The sequence below is a fragment of the Plecotus auritus genome, assembly GCF_963455305.1.
Source record: "Plecotus auritus genome assembly, chromosome: 1".
Classification (NCBI taxonomy): Eukaryota; Metazoa; Chordata; class Mammalia; order Chiroptera; family Vespertilionidae; genus Plecotus; species Plecotus auritus.
In genome coordinates, this window is record NC_137770.1 from 102074215 (window position 1) to 102098348 (window position 24134).

General features: G+C 38.7%; 1 protein-coding gene across 1 annotated transcript in view; it reads left to right on the plus strand.

Annotated features, from left to right (window-relative positions):
* Positions 1–24134, plus strand: part of ITGA8 (integrin subunit alpha 8) — a 216396-nt gene that overhangs the window by 18953 nt on the left and 173309 nt on the right. The window contains exons 3-4 of the mRNA XM_080672065.1: positions 19973–20073; positions 22867–22990. Of these exons, the coding sequence (XP_080528191.1) occupies positions 19973–20073; positions 22867–22990 (225 nt within the window). The remainder of the gene's footprint in view (positions 1–19972; positions 20074–22866; positions 22991–24134) is intronic.

The window sequence follows — 24134 nt, forward strand, 5'->3', positions numbered from 1 at the left end:
TTCATTCTTAGTAACAAAAGAAGGCAGAGTGAGGAGACAACTCTGGGTAGGTTGGCACATTTGTTGATAGAACAAAGAAAACTATTTTTTTTTTATTTCTTGCATTTTCTCAGTGAAATAAGAAGCAATATTATCAGCTAAGAGTGAGGAGGCAGAGAAGGTTGGGAGAAGGAGAACATTTAAATAGTAGCAGAATAAATTGAGAAGTAACAGGGTCACAGGCAGTGCATAGCAACCATGTGAATTATAAATCTGAATTTATGTGCAGAAGGAATATATTTTGCCTCTGCTCACCATATAGTATGGTTCTGCCTGATTTGGGTGGAATTTAAGATCTCCCAGATTACAGTTCCATCTTGGGTGTTAAACTTCCATAAGGATACATTGCAGACACAGAAAGTTTGAATTCTGAATTGCCTATTTTGTGTAACATTGGGAATGGTGATTTTTCTAACCACAAAATGAACCATTTTGGTAGATGATGATTGGGATCCTTTTTATTACAACATCGTCTGGCAACAGAGTGAGAACCTGAGGGAAATGCAAGCATACAACAGGAGCTAATGTAAATCCATTTTCAAGTGCTATTGGGAGGCAAGTTTATAGAAACTTCATCCTGAAACCTAATCATATCCTGTATTTAAAGGCATTGCTTTGAGGTCATATTGAAGAGATTTATGTCATTTAGTCTGCTTCCTGAGATTCCCATGCTGAGAGGTTTTCATTACTTCTTCAAGTAAATAAATTATTGGGCACTAAACAGAAGCATGCTGTCCCCCTGCCAATTGGAAGGTGACATATAAGCCATATTGAGATTTCTCATTTCCCCAGCTACATCTATAGCAAGATATTTGATCACAGATCATTATTCCAAGTGTGAGAAAAACCTAGGGATGAGAGATGCTATAAAAATTCAAGGAGCTGAAAGAAAATCACTGTGGCTGGGAATGACAAGAGATGCTGCTGCCAAGGTCAAGGTGGTATAAGCCTGGTTTTCAGAATTCTTTCATTTTAGAAAGAACTCTGGTTTCAGGATAGAGAATGCATTTGAAGGTCACAAGCCTGGAGGAAGGAAAACCAGTTAGGAGGCCATTGCAGAAACGGAGGCTTCAAGAAATGGTGGTCACAACCAGGGAAGTGGCAACATGGATGGATAGAAGTAGATGGACTTGAGAGACCGTTAGAAGGGAGAACACATAGGCATTGATTTCTGAGTGGAATTTGGGACAGTAGGATTGGCGATTGTCAAGGATGTGTTCCAACCTACTGGCTTGGTTAATGGGACTGCCATTAGGGAACAAGACGGACATACTCTCTGAACCCACAACATTCAAGTCCAATGGATGAGGAGATTAGTGTCTGCCAGTTCTAATTTAGGGGTAGGTGCTGTGACAGCAGAAAGTGAAGAAAGTTTTAGATGTGCAGAAGAAGAGCTCCTATGCAGGACTAAAGGGGGGGGGTGGGGCTCTTTGTGTATCAGGAACAGCTTTGCAGAGAGCATATCATTAAAGGTCAGAGTTAAAGAGTGATATATGTGTGCATGCGTGCAGGTGAATGTGTGTCTGAGCATGTGCCTGAGTATGTGCGTCTGAGTGTGTGTATGTGTGTTTGAACATGTGTCTGTCTCAAGGGTGGGTGAGATGAGAAAGAAAACTGTCTTAGCCAGTGTATATGAGTACAGTGCCTTGTAGCAGATGAGGTCTAAGTTAAGGTCTAAGTGAAGAAGGTTTTAGATGTGCAGAAGAAGTAACCAGCTCTGCCTTTCAGATTTTTGTGTCATGCTAAGGGAGCTCTTGTTTTGTTCTATTTGTTTTGTTTTTAATCTGATCTGCCATAGATGGCTTGTCATTTCCCTTTGGAGAGGTGATTTTTTCATTTCATAAAATTTGCTCCTCTAGCTTCAACATATAAGTGAGCAGAACACCCACTCAAAAAGTCACTTGTATCTTAACAACAAAAATCCATACATATTCCCAGAACAAACCTTACATACAACCTGAGCCAACTTACATATGAAAAATATTTAAAATGATATTTATTATATGATGTAGGAAACTCATTCATATTTATTACTAAGCAAAGGTCTGAATAATACTGGCTAGGCACAATTTGTTATTAAATACAGGAAGTTGGAAACGTGGTCTCTATTCTTGGGAAGATGATATAGATGTGGAAATAATTGGGACAGAAAATTTATATTCTCATTTAGATCAGGAAAATCCTATATAATAAAAGGCTAATATGCAAATTGACTGAACAGTGGAACGACCAGTCTCTATGATGCGCACTGACCACTAGGGGGCAAACGCTCAATGCAGAAGCTGCCCCCTGGTGGTCAGTGCTCTCACAGAGGGAGCACTGCTCAGCCAGAAGCTGGGCTCAGGGCTGGGGAGTGCAGCGGCGGTGGCAGGAGCCTCTCTTGCCTCCACGGCAGCACTAAGAACCCCTTGGGGGTCCCAGACTGCGAAAGGGTGCAGGCCGGGCTGAGGACCACCCCCTCCAGTGCATGAATGTCATGCACCGGGTCTCTAGTTATATAATAAAAGTGTAATACATTATTGACTATTGCCATCCCAAACCCATATTTATGAATATTATTATTAGAACTCTAAAACATACATTCAGCTAATTTAATGTTATTAGTTATTTGGAACCTAACATTTAGATAGTGATATGCAAAATTTAAAATAGTGATTATTTTAAATTTAAAATAAAAGTTTCATGATTTTCAGAAATGATCTTGAATCCTCTTAAACTCTGAATGGCTGGATGGGTTTACCAAACTCAACAGTGACTGTGTCCATGGAATAGGATTCCAATGAGCATTCACTTACTACCTCTTTTTTTAAAAATAATTCTTTTTTTCATATAATTCTTTATACATGTTTTTTTACTTTATCTTGTTTGAATTTTTAAAAATGTTTTTATTGATTTTAGAGAGAAATGAAGGGAGAGGGAGATGGAGAGAGAGAGAGAAACATCAATGTGAGAGAGAAACATTGAACAATTGCCTCCTGAAAACACCTCAACTGGGGAGCAAACCCCCAACCTGGGCATGCACCATGACCAGGAATTCAACGAGGGCCCTTTTGGTATATGAGACAATGCTCAACCAACTGAGCCACACCAGCAAGCATTAGTTTGAATTTTTAAAAACAATAATCTGAATGATTTTTAATTTGAAAAAGAAAATAGTTTTGGACTCTACATCTTAAAACAGGTTTTTAAGAAAGTGATTTGGATTAGTTGGGAAACAACTAATGGAATTCCAAGGAAATAGAATTTTGCAAGAGAAATGTCATATATGAAGTCTGGGAGGGAGACTCAATAGAGAACAGAGAGGAAGTTACCTGGATGGAAGGAAAGCCCATACCTGAAGATCAAGTGTGGGGTCTTGAACCTACATTGTGGAGGGTAGGGTATTTAGATTTGATCTACTAGGTATAGACAGGAAAATTAGTGTGTGTATGTGTGTGTGTGCACGCACACACACATGTGCGCATGTGTGCATGCACACACATATTTTTATATAGTATACATATATGTCTATATATATAAAACCCTAATATGCAAATAGACCGAATGGCGGGACAACCAAACAACCAGTCGCTATGACGTGCGTTGACCACCAGGGGGCACACACAGAACATGCTGGGCATTGGCAGCAGGTGGCAGAGAGTGGAACATGGCGAGCATTGGCCGTGGCCGGATGGTGGAGCAGGTGAGAGGGGGTGCCAGACCAAGGCGGGGCACTGGTCACTGTCATTGGGGCGAGCCTCTGGTGGTTACTGAAAATTCTTTGTTCCTGCACACTGTGGTCCTGCCAGATGCTTGCACCTGCTGCCAGTGCCGGCCCCACTTGCACCCACTGCTGGCGCCAGCCCTAATCATTCCGCACTGTCAGAGGGTGTGAGTGGGGCTGGTGCTGTCAGCATGTGGGAGTGGTGGCAGCAGGAGTGGGGCTGCTGGCAGACAGGGGACTGGGGGCCATGGCAGGAGGGGTCAGGTGGGGGTGTGGAGGATGGGCCAAGACCCGCCCCTGTGCCCACCACAGCCTCACAGCCCACAGTTCCTTTCAAGGTGCACGAATTCGTGCACTGGGCCCCTAGTGTGAGTGTGTGTGTGTGTGTGTGTGTGTGTGTGTGGTATAAAAATAATTTTCAGTATTTATCAGAATAACACACTTTTGTCCATTGATGGATGAATGGATAAAGATGATAAACACACACACACACACACACAGGAATACTATTAAGCCATTAAAAAGGAGGAATCCTAGTCATTTGCAACAACATGGATGAACCTTAAGGACATTATGTTAAGTGAAAAAAATAAGACAGAGAAAGACAAGCAGTGTATTATTTCTCTTATATGTAGAATAATACTAAAAAAAACACCTCAAAGAAAAAGGATTCAGATCTGTGTTTACCAGAGGCAGGGATTGGGAGTGGGGAGTGGGCGAATTGATGAAGGTGGTGAAAAGGTACAGAGTTCCAGTTATAATATAAATAAGTTCTATGGAGGTAATATACAGCATGATGACTCTAGCTAACACTGCTGTATGGTGTATAAGAAAGTTGTTAAGAGAGTAGATACTAAGAGTGTCATCATCAGGAAAATATTTTTTTCTCTTTTTTGCTATTGATATGAGATCATGGATGTTAACTAAATTTATAGTGGCAATCATTTTATGATAATATAAGTCAAATCATTATATATACTGTACATCTTCAATGTATACAATGCTGTATGTCAATTATATCTCAATAAACTGAAAAAATTACATATTTCTTGAACATTATATGGAAAAATGAATTTACGGTATTTCCTTAAATACTTGAAAATTCACAATAAGATGATCAAGAACATCAAGGCTAGAGGTGTTATTTAATGGTTTTTAGTAGTGGTTTTAGGGTCTTGAGAGTCAGACATTTGGAAGTTTAATATTCTGGGACACAAAAATCAATTCAACTTCTTTTCTTGGTTTTGTTTCTTTTAGACAAGCAGTTCTCTGGTCACAGCTATTTTATTTTGAATTTTAAATGCCAGTATTCCCTATTCTCAGATACAGAGTTTCAATTTAAATGAAACTTTTACAGCATTAGTTGACCATGGGAAAGATTATAAACAAAAGTTTAAAGATTTCTTTTCCCTTTTTTCTGATTAAAAATGTCTGGACAGCTCCTGCCAGGGCTTTGAGAACAGCCCTAAGGAGACAGACTTGAAGTGATGTGATGACTGAAGGTTATAGGGAAACTTACTGTTTTCCAGTGTGAGGTCGAGGACTTTATAAATAGTTTTCAAAAATCGTCCCATCTGCCAAAATGTTTGGTCACACCTGTGTCAGTTTCAGCTTTTCTCTTTTCTCTCCCATGGTGATCTATCTTCACTTCTCGTAATTCCTCCCATTTTACTGAGCTAAAAGATTAGAAAAATCTGCTTGCTGCCCATGTGTGCACCACATTCTACAGTCCCTCACTTCTGCTAGGAAATGAGTACTTCCATGAAAAAAGAACCCGAAGTTAGCAGGCTCACCACATGCTGGGCTTCGTACCTCATTTGCCCAGAGACCAAAGTTGCCAATTTAGGAGAGGTGCCTTCAAAGCCCAGAAATTCAGGATAAGCTGAATCCATTTTATTGCTACCACCCATCTCCATTTCTCAGGTTGGCCTACAAGTCTTGATTTTATCATAGATTTTCTCTTTTCAGATCATAGATGTAATAATACTCCCTGTAAAAACTCAAACAAAACAGAAATATCTGAAAAGGAAATTTAAAAAACCACTGAAGCATGGACACTCCTGCCTTCAAGATAACTGTCATTAACAGTATAGTGTCTAGGCATGTACACACATCCATACACAGAACATTTGATTTCTAAAGAAAAGTGGGATCATATTGAACAATGTCATGAACAAACTTCTGAATGAATAGGTGGGAGCTTGGTTGTTCATTCAACAAACACTTGTGGAGAGCCTGCTGTGGGGGAGGCACTGTTCTAGGAATGGGAAATGCAGAGGCAAAGCAGAGAGTGTTTCTGGATTTATGTATATTCTGAAGGGGAGAGACAGTTAATAAGAATGCAGACGAAGAAGTAAGATAATCTTAAATAGGATAGGTGCCATGAAGAGAAGAAGCATATGCTGTGCTGTACACCTGACACTAATATAAAAAAGTGTTGAAAGCAAAAAAAAAAAGTTGAACAATTTTATGTAATGCCATTGTTGTATAATAAAGCATTTGGCTGAAAGAAAAAAAAAAAGAATGATGGGAGACTGGATGCCAAAGGCAGGGAAGGTGTCTCTGAGGAAGTGGCATTTGAGCTGAAACATGAGTAATGAGAAGACACCAGAAACCGTGGAAAGAGTATTTCAGACAGTGGGAAGAATAAACTCAAAGAGGAGACAGAAACCCTGGGTGTGTTCAAGAAAGTCCATGTTTCTGAAGCTTAATGAGCATAAGAGAGTGGGAGGCAGGCAGGGGCCAGATCATGTTGGGCCCCTTGGGCTGTGTTGGGATGTTGTTGTTTTTTAAATTTAGCTTTATTGTTGAAAGTATTACAGATGTGTGTTGCGAGGTATTATTACAAGGGTGGAATTGGAATTACAACTTTCTGAGAAAAAAGAAAGATGGATTGTTCAATAAGTGGTGTTGGGACTATTGGCCTTTCATGTTGAAAGTGAGGTATCTATGCCACATTATATATAAAATTAATGCTAGATGGACAACAATCCCCATAAATGAAGTTAAAAGATTAACAAACATTGGGAGAAGATATTGGCAACATGTATGTGGGAAAAATAATCAATACAATATGTTGAATTCTTACTTATTGATAAAACTAATAACTAAACAAGAAGATGAACAAAGACTGTGAACTAGCAGTTAACAGAAGAAAAAAGTGTATGGTACTTAAGCATAAAAAAATAATCAGGCCAGAGAGGACCTTTAGATTAGAAGATCTCTAAACACACACACGCACGCACGCACGCACATGCGCACGCGCACGCGCGCACACCCACCCACACACACACACACACAATCAGCCATACTAATAACCAGGGAAATGCAAATGAAAACAGAACAAAATGAGGTACCATTTGATAGTCATCTGATTGGCAAAAACTTAGAAATTCTACAACAATGAGATGAGGACCCTCTCTTGTGCACTGCTAGTGCGCATGGAGAGTGCAGCTACTTTGGAGATCAGTTGGCATATATGATAAAATGCATATGATAATTCTCCATGGCCCAGCAATGTCATTGCTAGTCCCCTGTCAGAAGGAAACTTGTGTTTCTATAGATGGAGGGGGATATAAGGGCACATGTTTGTTTTAGTGGAAAAAATAAAAAAACCCTAAATGTTCATATGTAAATGGAATGGATAAATAAAATGTAGGTGGCTATTCAATGAGATACAATTCTATATAGAGGTTAAAAAGAATGAGCTAGATCTATCTATCTATCATTTATCTATCATGTATCTATCATGTACCTATCATCTATCTATCTATCATCCATCTATCATCTATCTATCTAATCTATCTATCTATCTATCTATCATCTATCTTTCTATTTATCTACAGAAACATGGATATCTTTCAACAAACATAAAATTAAATGTCAAACCCACGTATAGACTACATACAAATAGCATAATACCATTTCTTAGGTTAAAAAGAATACACAAAAGAATCCTATATAATAAAAACGAAATATGCTAAGTGTTTGACCGATCGGTAGACTGTTTGGTGGACCATTCGACCAGTCACTATGACGAGCACCTACCACCAGGAGGCAGATGCTCCGACCTGTAGGTTAATTTGCTGCTGGGGTCCAGCCGATTGGGACTGGGTGAGAGGGCCGGATATGCCCTGGAGCCCTCCTGCGGTCCCTCCCCAGCTGGCCTCCCATCGGCCCCAATCAGGACTGGGCAAGATGGGCCCGATCAGCTCTGATCAATGGCCAGGAACCCCACCCATGCACGATTTCATGCACTGGGCCTCTAGTACTCAATAATAATCAATTGTTGGCAAACTACAACTAAAATCTGATCCACCACCTGTTTTTGTATGGCCTATAAGCTAAGAGTGTTTTTTTACATTTTTAAATACATGGAAAACATTTTAAATGAGTGATATTTAATGACACATGAAAATTATATGAAACTCACATTTCTGTGTCTGTAAATAAAGTTTTATTGGAACACAGCCAAGCCCTTTCTTCTACATGCTATCTGTGAGCTGCTTTTAAAAAAAACAAAACAAAAAAAAACAACAGGGGCATAAGGAGCTGAGTTAACAAAGACCATAGAGACTGCAAAGCTTAAGACATTTATTACCAATTCTTTGCAGAAAAACTCGCAGACCCTTGTTCTATATTGTTCATGGACATTATTTTGTAAATGGTCAGAAGTATACACATCTAATTCATGATGGTGGCTATGACTGGAGGAGAAGAAGAGATGATTCAAACTGAGGTTAGATGTCAAGGGGTTCTGTATTGTTTATAAATGTGAAAAAACTTAAAAATTATCAATTCGTGTTTGTCATATTAAATCCTTGTACTTTTCCATACTTAACATTTTTTTAATTGAATGTATTGGGGTGACATTGATTAATAAAATTATACATGTTTCAGGTATACAGTTCTACAATACAGCATCTGTATATTGTATTGTGTGTTTACCACCCCAAGTCAAGTGTCCTTCCATCACCTTTTATCTCCCCTTTACCTCCTTCTCCCTCCCCCGACACCCATTTCCCTTTGGCAATCACCTGTTGTCTGTGTCCATGAATCTTTCTTTTCTTTGCTTAATCCCTTCACCCTTGTCACCCAACCCCAAGGCCCCCTCCCCTACCCCAACAGCTGTCAGTCTGTTCTCTGTATCCATGAGTCTGTTTCCACTTTGTTAGTGTATTTTGTTCATTAGATTCAACATACAAGTGAAATCATATGGTACTTGTCTTTCTCTGATTGGCTTATTTCACTTACCATAATACTCTCCAGGTTCATGCATGCTGTCACAAAAGGTAAAATTTTCTTCTTTTATGTGATCAAGTCATATTCCATTGTGTAAATGTACCACTGCTTTTTTTTATCCACTCATCTACTGATGGGCACTTGAGCTGCTTCCAAATCTTGGCTATTGTAAATGATGCTAAAATGAATATAGGGGTGCATATATTATTTCAAATTAGTGTTTCAGGTTTCTTTTGATATATTCCCAGAAATGGAATTGCTGGATCATAAGGAAGTTCCATTTTTAATTTTTTGAAGAAACTCCATACTGCTTTCCATAGTGGCTACACCAGTCTGCATTCCTACCAGCAGTGTACTAGGGTTCCCTTTTCTCCACATCCTCACCAACATTTGTTGTTTGTTTATTTATTAACTAGAGGCCCAGTGCATGAAATTCGTGCATGGAGGAGGGGGTTCCCTCAACTCAACCTGCACCCTCTCCAATTTGGAACCCCTTGCGGGATGTCCGACTGCCATTTTAGGCCTGATCTCAGGGATATCTGCAGTCAGATATCCCTCTCACAGTCTGGGACCACTGGCTCCTAACTGCTCACCTGCCTGCCTACCTGATTGCCCCTAACTGCCTCTGCCTGACAGCCTGATCACCCCTAACTGCCCTCCCCTGCCAGCCTAATCGTCCCTAACTGCCCTTCCATGCTGGCATTATCTTGCCCCCAATGGCCCTCCCCTGAAGGCCTGATGTTGCCCCCAACAGCCCTATGCTGGCCAATTCGGTTCTGATTGGTCAGTTCCTATGCTAGTGTCAAAAGCTCTGCCTCCTAGGCAGCCATTGGCTCCCCACAGCACCCAGATTTGGTTCTGATTGGTTGTTTTCAATGCCAGTCAGCATCAGAAGCTCCGCCTTCTAGGCGGCCATTGGCTCCCCACAGCACCCAGACTTGGTTCTGATTGGTCGGTTCCTATGCCAGTCAGTATCTCCAGGCCTATCTCTGGGCCTGATCAAAGAGGCGGGGCTTAACAGCAGCCCTGTGAGGCTGGGAGAGAAAGAAAAGCCCAGCTGCTGGTGAAGCTCAGAAAGAAAGAGGGAGAGAGAGAGAGAGGTAAGTACACTGATCAACAGCTTCCACTGAGGCCCCAGATCAGACCCTGACTCACTTTCTTGGTCTCAGCCACCTGGGCAGTCAGTTCTGGGTCACCAGGCTGCAGCAGGGCAACCCAGCACTGACTTCCAGATGGTCTGCGTTTGGTCATGAGCAGTCGTTACAATCCTGGGCTTTTATTATTAAGATGGTAGCCATTCTGATATCTTATTGTGGTTTTAGTTGGCATTTCTCTGATGATTAGGGATGTTGAGCATCTTTCCATATGTCTATTGGCCATCTATATGTCTTATTTGAAGAAGTGTCTATTCAGGTCTTTTGCTCATTTCTTAATTGGATTGTTTATTTGTTTTGGGGTGTCGAGTTTTATAAATTCCTTATAAATTTACTAGATGCCTGGTGCACAAAATTTGTGCACTGGGGGGGGGGGGGGGGCTGTCCCTCAGCCCAGCCTGCACCCTCTCCAATCTGGGACCCCTCAGGGGACATCCCTCTCACAATCCGGGACTGCTGGCTCCCAACCGCTTGCCTGCCTGCCTTCCTGATTGCCCTTAACCGCTTCTGCTTGCCAGCCTGATCACCCCCCTAACCACTCCCCTGCCAACCTGATCGATGTCTAACTGCTCCCCTGCCTGCCCGATTGCTCCCAACTGCCCTCCCTTGCAGGCCCAGTTGCCCCCAACTGCCTTCCCCTGCTGGCCTGGTCGCCCCTAACTGTCCTCACCTGCTGGCCTGATTGTCCACAACTGCCCTCCCCTGCCGGCCATCTTGTGGCAGCCATCTTGTGACCACATGGGGTGGCCATCTGTGTGAGGGTGTGACAGTCAATTTGCATATTTCCTCTTTATTATATAGGATGATATTAAACCCTTATCAGATGTATGGACTAATATGTCCTCCCATGCATTAGGTTATCTTTTCATTTTGTTGATGGTTTCCTTTGCTGTGCAAAAACTTTTTAGTTTGATGTAGTCCAATTTGTTTATTTTTTCTTTTGTTTTCTTTGCCTGAGGTGACATATCAGAAAAAAAATATTGCTGTGAGAAATGTCTGAGATTTTACTGCCGATGTTTTCTTCTAGGATATTTATGGTCATGAGTCTAACATTTAAGTATTTAATCCATTTTGAGTTTATTCATGTGTACAGTGTGAGAAGGTGGTCTAGTTTCATTTTTTCCCCCACTTATCTGTCCAATTTTTCCAACACCATTTATTGAACAGACTATCTTTACCCCATTGTATGTTTTTGCCTCCTTTGTCAAATGTTAATTGACTCTGAAATTATGGGTGTATTTTTTGGCTCTCTATTCTGTTCCATTGATCTATATGTCTGTTTTTATGCCAGTACCATGCTTTTGATTACTCAGGCCTTATAGTATAGTTTGATACCAGGTAGCATGATTATTGGTACACAAAAATGCAACTGATTTCTGGATATTTATTTTGCATCCTAATACTTTGCTGAATTCATTTATAAGTTGTAGTAGTTTTTTGGTGGAATCTTTAGTGTTCTCTATATGCAGTATCATGTCACTGGCTAGTAGTGACATTTTTACTTCCTCCTTTTCAATTTGAATGTCTTTTATTTCTTCTTCTTGTCTGATTGCTTGTGGCTAGGACTTCCAGCACTATGTTGAATAAGAGTGGTAAAAGCAGACATCTGTCTTGTTCCCAGTCTTAAGGGAAGCACTTGTAGTTTTTGACCCCTGAGTATGATGTTGGTTGTGGGTTTGTCCTTTATGGTCTTTATTATGTTGAGGTATGGTCTTTGTTGAGAGTTTAATCATAAATGGGTGCTGGATTTTATAAAATGCTTTTTTCTGATTATGTGTTTTTTTATCCTTCATTTTGTTTATGTGGTGTATCACATTTATTGATTTGTGAATATTATACCCATCTTGCATCCCCAGAATAAATCCCATCTGATCATGGTATGTGATGTTTTTAATGTACCTGGTATTGCTGGACCCAGTTTGCTAATATATTGTTGAGGATTTTAGCATCTATGTTCATCAGTGATATTGGCCTATAATTTTCTTTCTTTGTAGTGTCCATATCTGGTTTTGGAATTAGGGTAATGCTGGTCTTATAAAAAGAGGTTGGGAGTCTTCCCTGCTCTTGAATTTTTTGGAATAGTTTGAGAAGTATAGGTGCTAGTTAGAATTAGTCTATTTCTTTCACCAGGAAGGGAAAGTTTTCTGTCATTATTTCTTCAAATAGGTTTTCAATATTTTGCTCTCTCTCTTCTTCTGGCAACCCCATAATTTGGATGTTGGTATGCTTGAAGTTGTCCCAGAGGCTCCTTACACTATCTTCATATTTTTGGATTCTTTTTTCTTTTTGTTTTTCTGGTTGGGTGTTTTTTGCTTCCTCATATTTCAAATCGTTGGTTTGATTCTTGGGGTCCTCTAGTCTACTGTTGAATTTCTGTATATTATTCTTTATTTCAGACAGTGTATGCTTAATTTCTGACTGGTCCTTTTCCATTTTTTTTTTTTGGCATTCTCATTAAGATCCTTAAAGGTCTCACTAAGTTCCTCAGAGTTTTCTAGAAGATTCTTGAGTAACCTTATAACTGTGGTTTTGAACTCTATATCCAGTAGTTTGCTTTCCTCTATTTCTTTCATTCGTGACATGTTTGTCTCCGCATTTTGCTGCTTCCCTGTGTTGATGGAGTGGTTTTCTGTGGTAGGTGACCTATAGGGTCCAGTGGCTCAGCCTCCCCAATCACCTGAGGTGGACACTCTTGGTGCACCCCTTTGTGGGCTGTGTGCACAGTCTTGTTGTAGTTAAGCCTTGATTGCTCTTGGTACACTGGGAGGAATTGACCTCCAGGCCAGTTGGCTGTGAGGACCTGCTGTGTCTATAATGGAAGAAATAGACTTATAAGTACAGAAGTGCAGAGAATCCCAAACAAGAGGAATCCAAAGAGGACCACACCAAGACACATCAAATTAAAATGCCAAGGGCAAAAGACAAAGAGAGAATCTTGAAAGCAGCAACAGTAAAACAGTTAATTACCTACAAGGTAGTACCCATACGACTGTCAGCTGATTTCTCAACAGAAACTATGCAGGCCAGAAGGGTGTGGCAAGAAATATTCAAAGTGATGAACAGCAAGAACCTACAACCAAGATTACTCTATCCAGCAAAGCTATCATTTAGTATTGAAGGTCAGATAAAGAGCTTCACAGAGAAGAAAAAACTAAAAGAGTTCATCACCACCAAACCAGGATTATATGAAATGCTGAAGGGTATTTAAGAAGAAGAAAAAGGTAAAGATAAAAATTATGAACAATAAAGTGACAACATATACATATCTATCAACAAGTGAATCAAAAAATCAAGTGAATAAAAAATCTGATGAACAGAATAAACTGGTGAATATAATAGAATCAGGGGCACAGAAAGGGAGTGGACTGACAATTCTCGGGAGGAAGTGGGTGTGAGGGGTGCGGGAAGAGATTGGACAAAAATCTTAAACTTATGGTAGCGGGGGGTAAAGGCATCTGGTGGGGGGGGGGGAATCAGGTGGAGGGGAGCTATGGGGGAAAAAATAAGGAACATCTGTAATAATCTGAACAATAAAGATTTATTTAAAAAAAATAAAAGAAAAATAAATAAATACTTAATTTGTGCCTTAAAAAAAAAAGATAGTCTCTTCAATAAATGGTGCTGGGAAAATTAGACAGATACATGCAAAAAACTGAAACTAGACCACTATACACAAGAATAAACTCAAAATGGATAAAGGACTTAAACGTAAGACACAAAAACCATAAAAATCCTAGAAGAAACCATTGGCAGCAAAATCTCAGACATCTCTCGTAGCAATATGTTTACTGATACATCTCCTAGGACAATGGAAATGAAGGAGTAAATAAACAAATGGGACTACATCAAAATAAAAAGCTTTTGTACAGCAAAAACAAAACAAAATAACAAGAGAGCCCACTGCATGGTGTATAAAAAAAGCCATAGATTTCTGGGTGTTAGTTTTTTATCCTGCTACATTGCCAAATTCCTTTATAATGTCTAGTACTTTTTTGATGGAGTCTTTAGGGTTTACTATGTACAATATCATGTCATCTCTGAATAATGACAGTTTTACTACTTCTTTTCCAATTTGGATGCCTTTTATTTTTTCTTCTTGTCTGATCAGTATGGCTAGCACTTCCAGTATTACTTCGAACAGAAGTGGTGAAAGTGGGCATCCCTGTCTTGTTCCTGTTCTTAGGGGAAATGGTTTTAATTTTTGCCCATTGAGTATGATGTTGGCTGTAGGTTTGTCATATAAGGCTTTTATTATGTTGATGTATGACCCCTCTATTCCCACTTTCTTGAGTGTTTTTATCAAGAAAGGGTGTTGGATTTTGTCAAATGCTTTTTCTGCAGCAATTGATGTGATTATGTGATTTTTGTCTCAGTTTGTTTATGTGATGTATCACGTTTATTGATTTGCAGATACTGTACCATCCTTGCCTCCCAGAATAAATCCCACTTGGTCATGGTTATGATCTTTCTAATGTAATGCTGGATCCAATTTGCTAGAATTTTGTTGAGGATTTTAGCATCTATGTTCATCGGGGATATTGGCCTGTAATTCTCTTTCTTTGTGGTGTCTTTATCCGGTTTTGGGATTAGGGTAAAGCTTGCTTCCTAAAAAGAGCTATTCATAAAAATTCCTCTTGAATTTTTTTGAATAGTCTGAGGAGGATAGGTTTTAGTTCTTTTAATGTCTGGTAAAATTCCTCTATGAAGCCGTCAGGACCAGGGCTTTTGTTTGCTGGAAGTTTTTTGATTACTGTTTCAATTTCATTGGTAGTTATTGGCCAATTCAGGTGTTTTTTTTTTATTCTTCCTGATAGAATTTTAGAAGATTGTATTTTTCTAGGAATATGCCCATTTCATCCAGGTTGTCCAGTTTGTTAAAGAGGAGTTGTTCGTAGTAGTTTTTATACAGTCCTTTGTATCTGTGGGGTCAGTTGTTACTTCACCTCTTTCATTTCTGATTTTATTTGGGTCCTCTCTCTTTGTTTCTTGGTGAGCCTGGCTAGAGGGTCATCAATCTTGTTTATCCTTTCAAAGAACCAGCTCTTGGTTTTATTGATCTGTTTTTTTTTTGTTTTGTTTTGTTTTTTGTCTCTGTCATTTATTTCCCCTCTGATCTTTATTATTTCCTTCCTTCTGCTTACTTTGGGCTTTTATTGTTTCTCTCTTTCTAATTCTTTAAGCTGCAGGGTTAGATAATTTATTATCACTCTTTCTTTCTCCTTCCTTCCTTCCTTCCTTCCTTCCTTCCTTCCTTCCTTCCTTCCTTCCTTCCTTCCTTCCTTTCTTTCTTTCTTTCTTTCTTTCTTTCTTTCTTTCTTTCTTTCTTTCTCTTCCTTTCTTTTTTTTTTTTTTTGAGGTAAGCCTGTAGAGCTATGAACTTCCCTCTCAGGACTGCTTTCACTGTGTCCCATAGATTTTGGATGGTTGTGTTTTCATTGTCATTTGTTTCCAGGATGATTTTATTTCTTCTTTGATCTCTTTGGTAACCCAGTCATTGTTTAATAGTATGCTATTCAGCCTCCAAGTGTTTGATTTTGTTCATTGTTCTTATTGTAGTTGATTTCTAGTTTTGTGCCATTATGATCTGAGAAGATGCTTGATATGATTTCTATCTTCTTGAATTTGAAGAGACTTTGCCTGTGTCCCAATATGTGGTCTATCTTTGAAAATATCCCATGTGCACTTGAGAAGAATGTATATTCTGTAGCTTTGGGGTGAAATGTTCTGATGATGTCAGTTCCATCTGATCTAGTGAATCATTTAAGATTGCTATTTCTTTTATTTTTTGTTTAGAGCATTTATCCAGTGGTTTCAATGGGGGTATTAAAGTCCCCTACTATAGTTGTGTTGCTGTCTATCTCTCCCTTGATATCTTCCAGAAGTTTTTTTTTTATGTATTTGGGTGCTCCTGTATTGGGTGCATATTTGTTTACCAGAGTTATATCCTTTTGTTGAATTGCTCCCTTTAGTATTATGAAGTGACCCACCTTCTTTCTTGTTATGGCCTTCACTTTGATGTTTATTTTTGTCAGATATATGTATTGCTACCCCAGCTTTTTTTTTTCATTTCCATTTGCCTGAAAATTTTTTTCCATCCCTTCACTATTAGTCTGTGTGAGTCCTTTGTTCTGAGGTGGGTCTATTGTATACAGCATATATATGGGTTATCCTTTCTTATCTACTCAGCTATTTAATCCATTTACATTTAAGGTTTTTATTGATAGGTACTTGTTTGTTGCCATTTTTTATTCTTTATGCCCATATTCCTTACTCCTTTTCTATTTCTTTTTTCTACAACAGTCCCTTTAGCATTTCTTGCATTGCTGGTTTGGTGGCAATGAACTCCCTTAGCCTTTTTTTTTTTTTTTTTTTTTTTTTTTTTTTTGTCTGTGAAGCTCCTGATTTCACCTTCAATTTTGAATGATAGCCTTGCTGGATAGAGTATTCTTGGATTTAGTTCCTTGATTTTCATCACTTTGTATACTTCATGCCCTTCCCTTGTGCCCTGATGTGTTTTTGTTGAGAAATCATTCGATAGACTAATGGAAGATCCCTTGTAGGTCACTTTCTGTCTCTCTTTTGCAGCTTTTAAGATTCTTTATTTGTCTTTTACGTTTGACAATTTAATTATGTTGTGTCTTGGTGTAGGTCTTTTTGGGTTCATCTTTATTGGGACTCTGTGCTTCTTAGATTTGTGTGACTTTTTTCTTCCCCAAGTCAGGGAAATTTTCTGTCAGTATTTCTCCAATCAGGTTTTCTATTCCTTGCTCAGCTTCCTCTCCTTCTGGCACCCCTATTATGTGTATATTGTTTCATTTCATGTTGTCCCAAAGCTCCCTTAGAATCTCCTCCTGCTTTTTAATTTTTTTTTTCCATTTGCTGCTCTACTTGGGGTTTTCTACCTTGTCTTCTAACCTGCTGATTCAGTCCTCAGCTTCTTCTAGTCTACTGTTGACCTTCCATTGTTTTCTCTATTGCAGCTATGTCATTCTTCATTCCCTCTTAATTCTTACTCATGTTGACATATTTCTCAGCTCCTTATAATTCTCATTGAATTGTAAGTAATTCTCATTCAGAGGTTTGAGCATTCTTGTAATTATTACTCTGAATTCTTTCTTTTACAAATTACTTGCCTCCATTTCATTCAGTTCCTTTTCTGGTGATTCCTCCCCTTTCCCTTAGGGGTTGTTTCTTTGTCTCCCAATTTTTGCTGTCCCTTTGTATTTGTTTCTATGTCTTAGATCAAAGTGCTCTGCCACCCAGATTTTTGGGGGATGGTCCTATGTGGTAGGTGTTTTGTGCAGCCAGATGGTGCAGTCTCTTAGATTTCCTGAGCTGGGTGTTTTAGGAAAGCCCCACATTTGAATTATTTAGGTTTTTCTGATGTATTTGGGTTTTCAATGTTATTGTCCCCTTTGTAGATGGAGTCTTCTCGCAGGTTGTCTGACTATGTGGCTCACCTCCAACCTCATCATGTAAGTTGTTGTGGATGTGTCAGGGTCCTGGCTCTCATGGTAAGGGTTGCCTGCAAGGTCCCACTGGCATGCAAGTCATTGTGGGGCCCCAGATCTCATGACCTGGGTGTGACTCATTGCTGGGTCCCAGAACCCACAGTGGGATGGCGTGCAACTCTGTGACTCACTGCAGGGTTCTGAAGCCCTTGGCCAGGTGATGTGCACTCTGCAACTCTCTATGTGGGTCCAGGAGCCCTCTTCCAGGGTGGTGTGCACTCTGGGATTCGCTACGAGGGTCCAGGAGTCTGCAGCCTGGCTGGCCAGGGTCCCAGAGCCTACAGCCTGGGTGGCACAACTCTGGCTGGGTGGCATGCATTCTGTGACTTACTGCAAGGTTCCCAGAGCATGTGGCTATATTTAAGTTTTTGATGTATGTTGCCAAATGGTCCTTCCAAAGTGCTGCATCAAGTTATTATCTTGAAAACAGTGAATATTATTATTTGCCAACTGCTAGGTGATAAGTGTCAACTATTTTACTTTGAGGATGAAAATTTCTTCATGAAATAACAGGCTATTTTATTTCTGCTTCCCTGCAATGCATGTTCAGGGCCATAGGTCCAGAAGAAATTTGTTGCTGAAAAATTACCCCAATTTATAGTTTGAATCAAGTTATACAGTTTAACCTTATAATAGCAGAAAAGATGCCTCAGAGATTCCTAAGGGATTTCTTTCTCTAGCAAAATGAGGCCTGATTTGGAACTGGCTTCTGTCTTTCCCTGTAATCCATTTTCTTCCTCCCAGCATCCTACTCTTCTTAAATTCTTTTGGGATCTCCTGTAAGTATACTTGAATTTCTGAGGTTCTGGCCTTCTTTACATTTATTTTTAGTAGTTTCAAAATCTCCAAGCCCCTATTAGCACATTCGCCTTGGGCTTAGTCTAAGCCACATTGACTATCTTCTGAGGTGTCACTAATTTCATTGCTAAGAACCACCAATCACTAATAATAACACATTATACTTGCATGTCTATGAGGTCCTTTCCAATTCTTAGACTTAGATTGAGTTTCAAGGTTTCTAATTATATGACTTTTCAGCTTGTATAGCACTTTTGTGTTCCTTTATCTCATGTGATCTTTATGACTCTGTGATCACTTGTGAAAGAAGAAAGGGGAAAGGTATTCTTCACCTCATTTTATAGCAGAAATAAAAACTCCAAAAGGTTAAATGAATTGCCCAGGATCATCCAGTTAATGGTGACAAGACCCTTTGACTCCGAGTTCTACAATCTTTTAAGGTTCCTGATGGAAATAGAAATGTTTATATTTTTAATTTGATGCTGTAATCTGTAAGATCCTCTAATTCTTTGCCAATTGTGTGCATTTTGGGCAAGTATTTCCAGAACTTGCATACCATTTTAAAGAAGGAAATTCATGATTTTCTACTAACATGTCAAAATGTAAAATTTAGGTTAAAATTGAGTTTATATGATTTATTCTTTTTTTAAGTCTGTAATTATATGTAAACTCTATAGAAGGTTAATTGTGTGTATATTTTGGCCTCATTTGATAGGAATTTAAAATTCATTTTGTAATGCATTTATTATAAAGTCAAGGAAGAAAAACATACCTAAGGAAACACATACCAATAAGGTATCCTAGTACAGATGTCTTTCAGAATTCATTAGCTATTACTGATGATGCTCCAGTTAGAACCATGCAGTTAGAACCATGTGGGAAATATGTTAGCAGGGAATCCAGAGTGGAAAAAATATATCTGCTTTTTATTAAGACTTGAAGTGTGTTATAACTGGGTTGAGTTTCTACCCAGGCAGCCCCCTTCATGCTGACATCTGCAAAGGGTATATAAAACTGTGTTGAGGTGTTATTTTCTGTGGCTGCATGGACACATGTTAATCAGTTAAAAACCAAGTTTTTTGGAGTCTTTCATGTTGATTCCTGCTAACCCATGCTGAGAAAACTTGTGCGTCCCCTATTAGGGGCATCCCCATGTGTTTCACTATTGGAAAAGAATAGAAATTCTTTAGAGCAGTTATAAATGTTTGGTCTTTGATCTGGTACAAATCAATGACAATAGTATAGATTTGAGAATGTCAGAATCCACATCAGATTTATAGTACTATGAAAATATGTTGTAAAATGCTCCTTTTAAGTTAAGTGGTGAAATGTCATGTTCAAATACATCTTTTTATTTGATTGGTAATGTTCTAAATGGAAAGTCAAGCTTAGACTTAGTCAAAGAGAAATGCTCCTACCTATAAAAACTGTTTTTCAAGTATTTTTAATGGATGAATTTATTATTACATATTTTAATTGGCTGCCATATTTTACAAGTTATTAACAATTGATGTACTCCTTGCCAGACAACAGAAAGATCAGAGTTAATGGAACCAAGGAACCTATAGAGTTTAAATCGAATCAATGGTTTGGAGCAGCAGTGAAAGCTCACAGAGGGAAAGTGGTGGTGAGTATGAATCATGGGCTGTGGAGTGGCTCTGGAATGAAGTGTACACGGAAATGCTTTAAAAATCATATTTACTAAAATCCTTTCATGCAAGAACATGTCAGACTTTCAGTGATAAGCTTATTAACATTTTGAAACAGAAATTGAGTACTTAAAATTAAATAATCTATTTTGCATTTTAAAACCATAGGAAATAAAGCTTTTTTTCCCAGAAGATCAATGAGATATTTTCAAAAACAACTAAGGAAGATAGGAAAATAATAGCTCCACCTTAAAGAGGTACATTTAAGAGCTGATTAAAAATAGACCAGAAAAATAAGATTACTATTATTAGGATTCATTAAAAGTTAATTTATGGTGGTGTCATTGATCCTTTTTAGGACTAAAGGAAAGTTTTATTTAAAAATATAACTACTACTTACATGATTCTCTGAGTACATTAATACTTTTTAAAATATAAAAAAATCTCACTCCCAAATAGATAGCTTTAAACTTTAAAATGCTATGACTTCATGATTCTATTCTCTTATAATTCTGAGCAATGATATATGTCTAAATTATTGAGAAATAAATGACTGCATCAGGCTAATCTTAATTTTTTTGCTTTGTTGGGGGACTTTTTTAAACTGTTGTCTTTAATTTCCTCACAATAATAAAGCAGTAACTTTGGCTTTTAGGATTTTTTTAAAAGCTGTTTACATTATGATTTAATAAGAATAAGTATCTAAAGAAAATGTCTTGCATTATTTGGTGTGTGGTTAATCCCCCAAAAGATTTTGACATAAAACAGGTAATATATATAATATACATAGTCCTCTCTAGTTACAACCCAGCTTTTACAATATGCTTGCATATTGTACTTGCATTGATATGGTTCTCACATTCCAGAATTGGTGAAAAAAAAAATTTTTATCCGTTAGTGGTATATGACTTATGTGAATTACTATTGAAAAGCTAGTCTATTTAATAAACTAGTTGAGGTTAAACATTTTGTGGTATTCTGTATTGATTCTTTAAGTCTTAAAAATATCTGTAACATGATTGTTGTGCTTTTATTCAATATTTGCAGAAGCCTTCAGAATCATTGAAAAGAAAATCATATGCCATGTTTATAATAAAATTGATTAATTATGGGGCATGCTTACATTTTCAAGGAAAATGCATAGGAAATAGGATAATTAGAATATATTCAAGTTCATTTTTTTTTTTATTTGAGCACTGAAACTTAGCAGAATCAAGAATTAAATTCTACTCTACATGACAATTATTAGAATGTCAAATTTTTGCAAACAGAAGTATCATTTTGAAGATTCCAGGTATCAAGTTGTACATATTAAGTTTGGGTCAAAGTCCAAATATATCACATCAGTTTATTTAACACTAAAGGCCTAGTGCACAAAAATTGTGCACTTGTGGGGGGGTTCCCTCAGCCCAGCCTGCACCCTCTCGCAGTCCGGGACCCATCAGGTGATGTCCACCTGCCAGCTTAGGCCTGCTCCCCCCAGGGATTGGGCCTAAGCCAGCAGTCAGACATCCCATCTCGTAGTCTGAGGCTCTTGTACTGGGACCCCTTGCTCCTTACCGTCCGCCTGCAACAGAGGCAGGAGAGGCTCCCGCCACTGCCACTGCACTCCCCAGCCGTGAGCCCGGCTTCTGGCTGAGCAGCACTGACCACCAGGGGGCAGCTCCTGCATTGAGCATCTGCCCCCTGGTGGTCAATGCATGTCACAGCGACTGGTTGTTCTGCTGTTTGGTCAATTTGCATATTAAGCTTTTATTATATAGGATCAGTGTGAAACTGTGCAGCTATAAAAAGAATAACATTTTAGAGCTGACAGCAAGCAAGCACTGGAAAGAACTGTCAAGATATTTAAATACCCTATGGTGTCAGGGAAGGTGAGGCCAGCTGGCACAGTATAGAATCACATAGGTGAATGTTTGCACTGCTCAAACCTCACCATTTGCACCTTATGTTAAATGTATTAGCCACAGACCATGTCAGTTCACTAAGAGGGCCCTAAGACAAGGGATCTTAAGAGGATTTCATATATCCTCTTCCACATTTGATATCCTTTCAAATACCATGCTCGTTAGAACCGAAGCTTCTGAAGAAGCAACCAGAATGTTCCACACATGAATCATGTTTTCCTTACTGTTGTTTAAATTAATTGTTGGTTTGCAATGAATAAAAGCCAGTAAATGAAAAATAAAGCCAAGAACACTGTGATAAGAGCTTAGTGTATCCAAAAGAAAGTCATTGTTTTTGAAAGTCGTTAGATATACCTTCAATGATAAACTAGGGGAATCCAGAAAATAGAGGTTTACAAACTTGTCTGCATCCTTTGATCTGAGAGTAGTTTCATTTAAAGCAACAGACAAAGAACAGAACTTGTTCTCATTTTAAGGCATCACACTGATTAATTCACTGTTTAAATAACCATTTGCTTTTATGTAGATCCAATTTTTAGGAAGTGTGAGTTCTTTGCTTTAATGAAATATTTACTTTTGCCAGGTTATTCTTATTTAACTTAAAATCCTCTGGGAAAACCACATTTCTTTCTATATGTTTGATTTGCTCCAATTCCATGGTGCATTAATGTTAACAAATTGGTTTTGGAAGTTTAATAAACTGTGACTACTGAAGTTCTCATTAGCATGCTGGAGGCCAATTAATTCACCTGATAATTAACATAGTTTGTCACAGATTTAGGCATATTAATCAACAAGTTAAATCAAATCATAGTACGGGGAACCTACATAAAAAAAATATTGCTTATCTTTGATGTTTCACAGGCTTGTGCTCCCTTATATCACTGGAGAACTCTGAAATCCACACCAGAAAAGGACCCAGTTGGCACTTGCTATGTAGCAATTCAGAATTTCAGTGCATATGCTGAGTACTCTCCTTGCCGGAATAGTAAGTTATTTTTATTCCTTGAAACTGAAATTTAGCTCAAGAGCTTTTCTGTGGTAGACAGTGCAGGTAATGTCAAAATGCCGACGGGAAAGAAAATGAGACGGGGACAAAGATCACTATAGTCTTACAAGATGCCTTGCTGTGACACGAGGGCCAAGACATGGGATTCTGCTGATCCTCTTCTGTGTTTTAGAAAATTTCTGGGTTTTAGATATTTTGCGGTAGAATTGATTGGATCCTTATCTTAGGCCTTAAACTCTCACTTGGTATTCAAAATTCACACAACAATCTAAGGAATGCTGACTGCTCACTTGTTAACCACAAGAATGGTGTTAGTGAATAATAATAATAATAATAATAACAACAACAACAACAATAATAATAATAAATATATATATATAAATGTAAACAGAGCCACTTTAAAATGGAGCCGGAGCTGCCATCCCAGGGGAACTGTGTATGCCTCAACCCTTTGGAATGTTAAAACGGCAAAATACCCTGTGGACTGGGCCTAAAGCAACATTGTGTCCCAAAGAACTATTTGCAAAGATAACAAGAAAGCAGATATTATGACTACCTGACTGATGGCTACTGGACTGAAAATTAAAAACATTGCTTAGAATTAGCGTCACTCTGTTAGCTTTGCTGTGCCATTTATGCTTTCCTTCTATTTATGTAATTGCTCCCCTTCCCTTTCTCATAAATATCCCTTGCCTTTGTTTCCTAATCAGAATAATATCTGGGCTTTTGCCTGAACCAGTAATTCCCAAAGAGCTATTGCTTTTTACCTTAAGTAAATGCTTGGTGCCTCTCGCTTTGTCAGGCCTTGTATTTTTCCGTGAACATTCATGCTTGGACCTGGGGACACACTGCAGTCAGTGGTCTGTCCAGCCTGTGCTCTCAATGGCTGTTGCGTTCTTTGGCAGCTGTGTACTCAGGTTATCTGCACGATACAACTTTCTCCTCTAGGTATCTAATCCCTGTTTTTAAAAAAAGACTCTCTGGCCGAAACCGGTTTGGCTCAGTGGATAGAGCTTGAGCCTGCGGACTGAAAGGTCCCAGGTTTGATTCCAGTCAAGGGCACGTACCTTGGTTGTGGGCACATCCCCAGTAGGAGGTGTGCAGGAGGCAGCTGATTGATGTT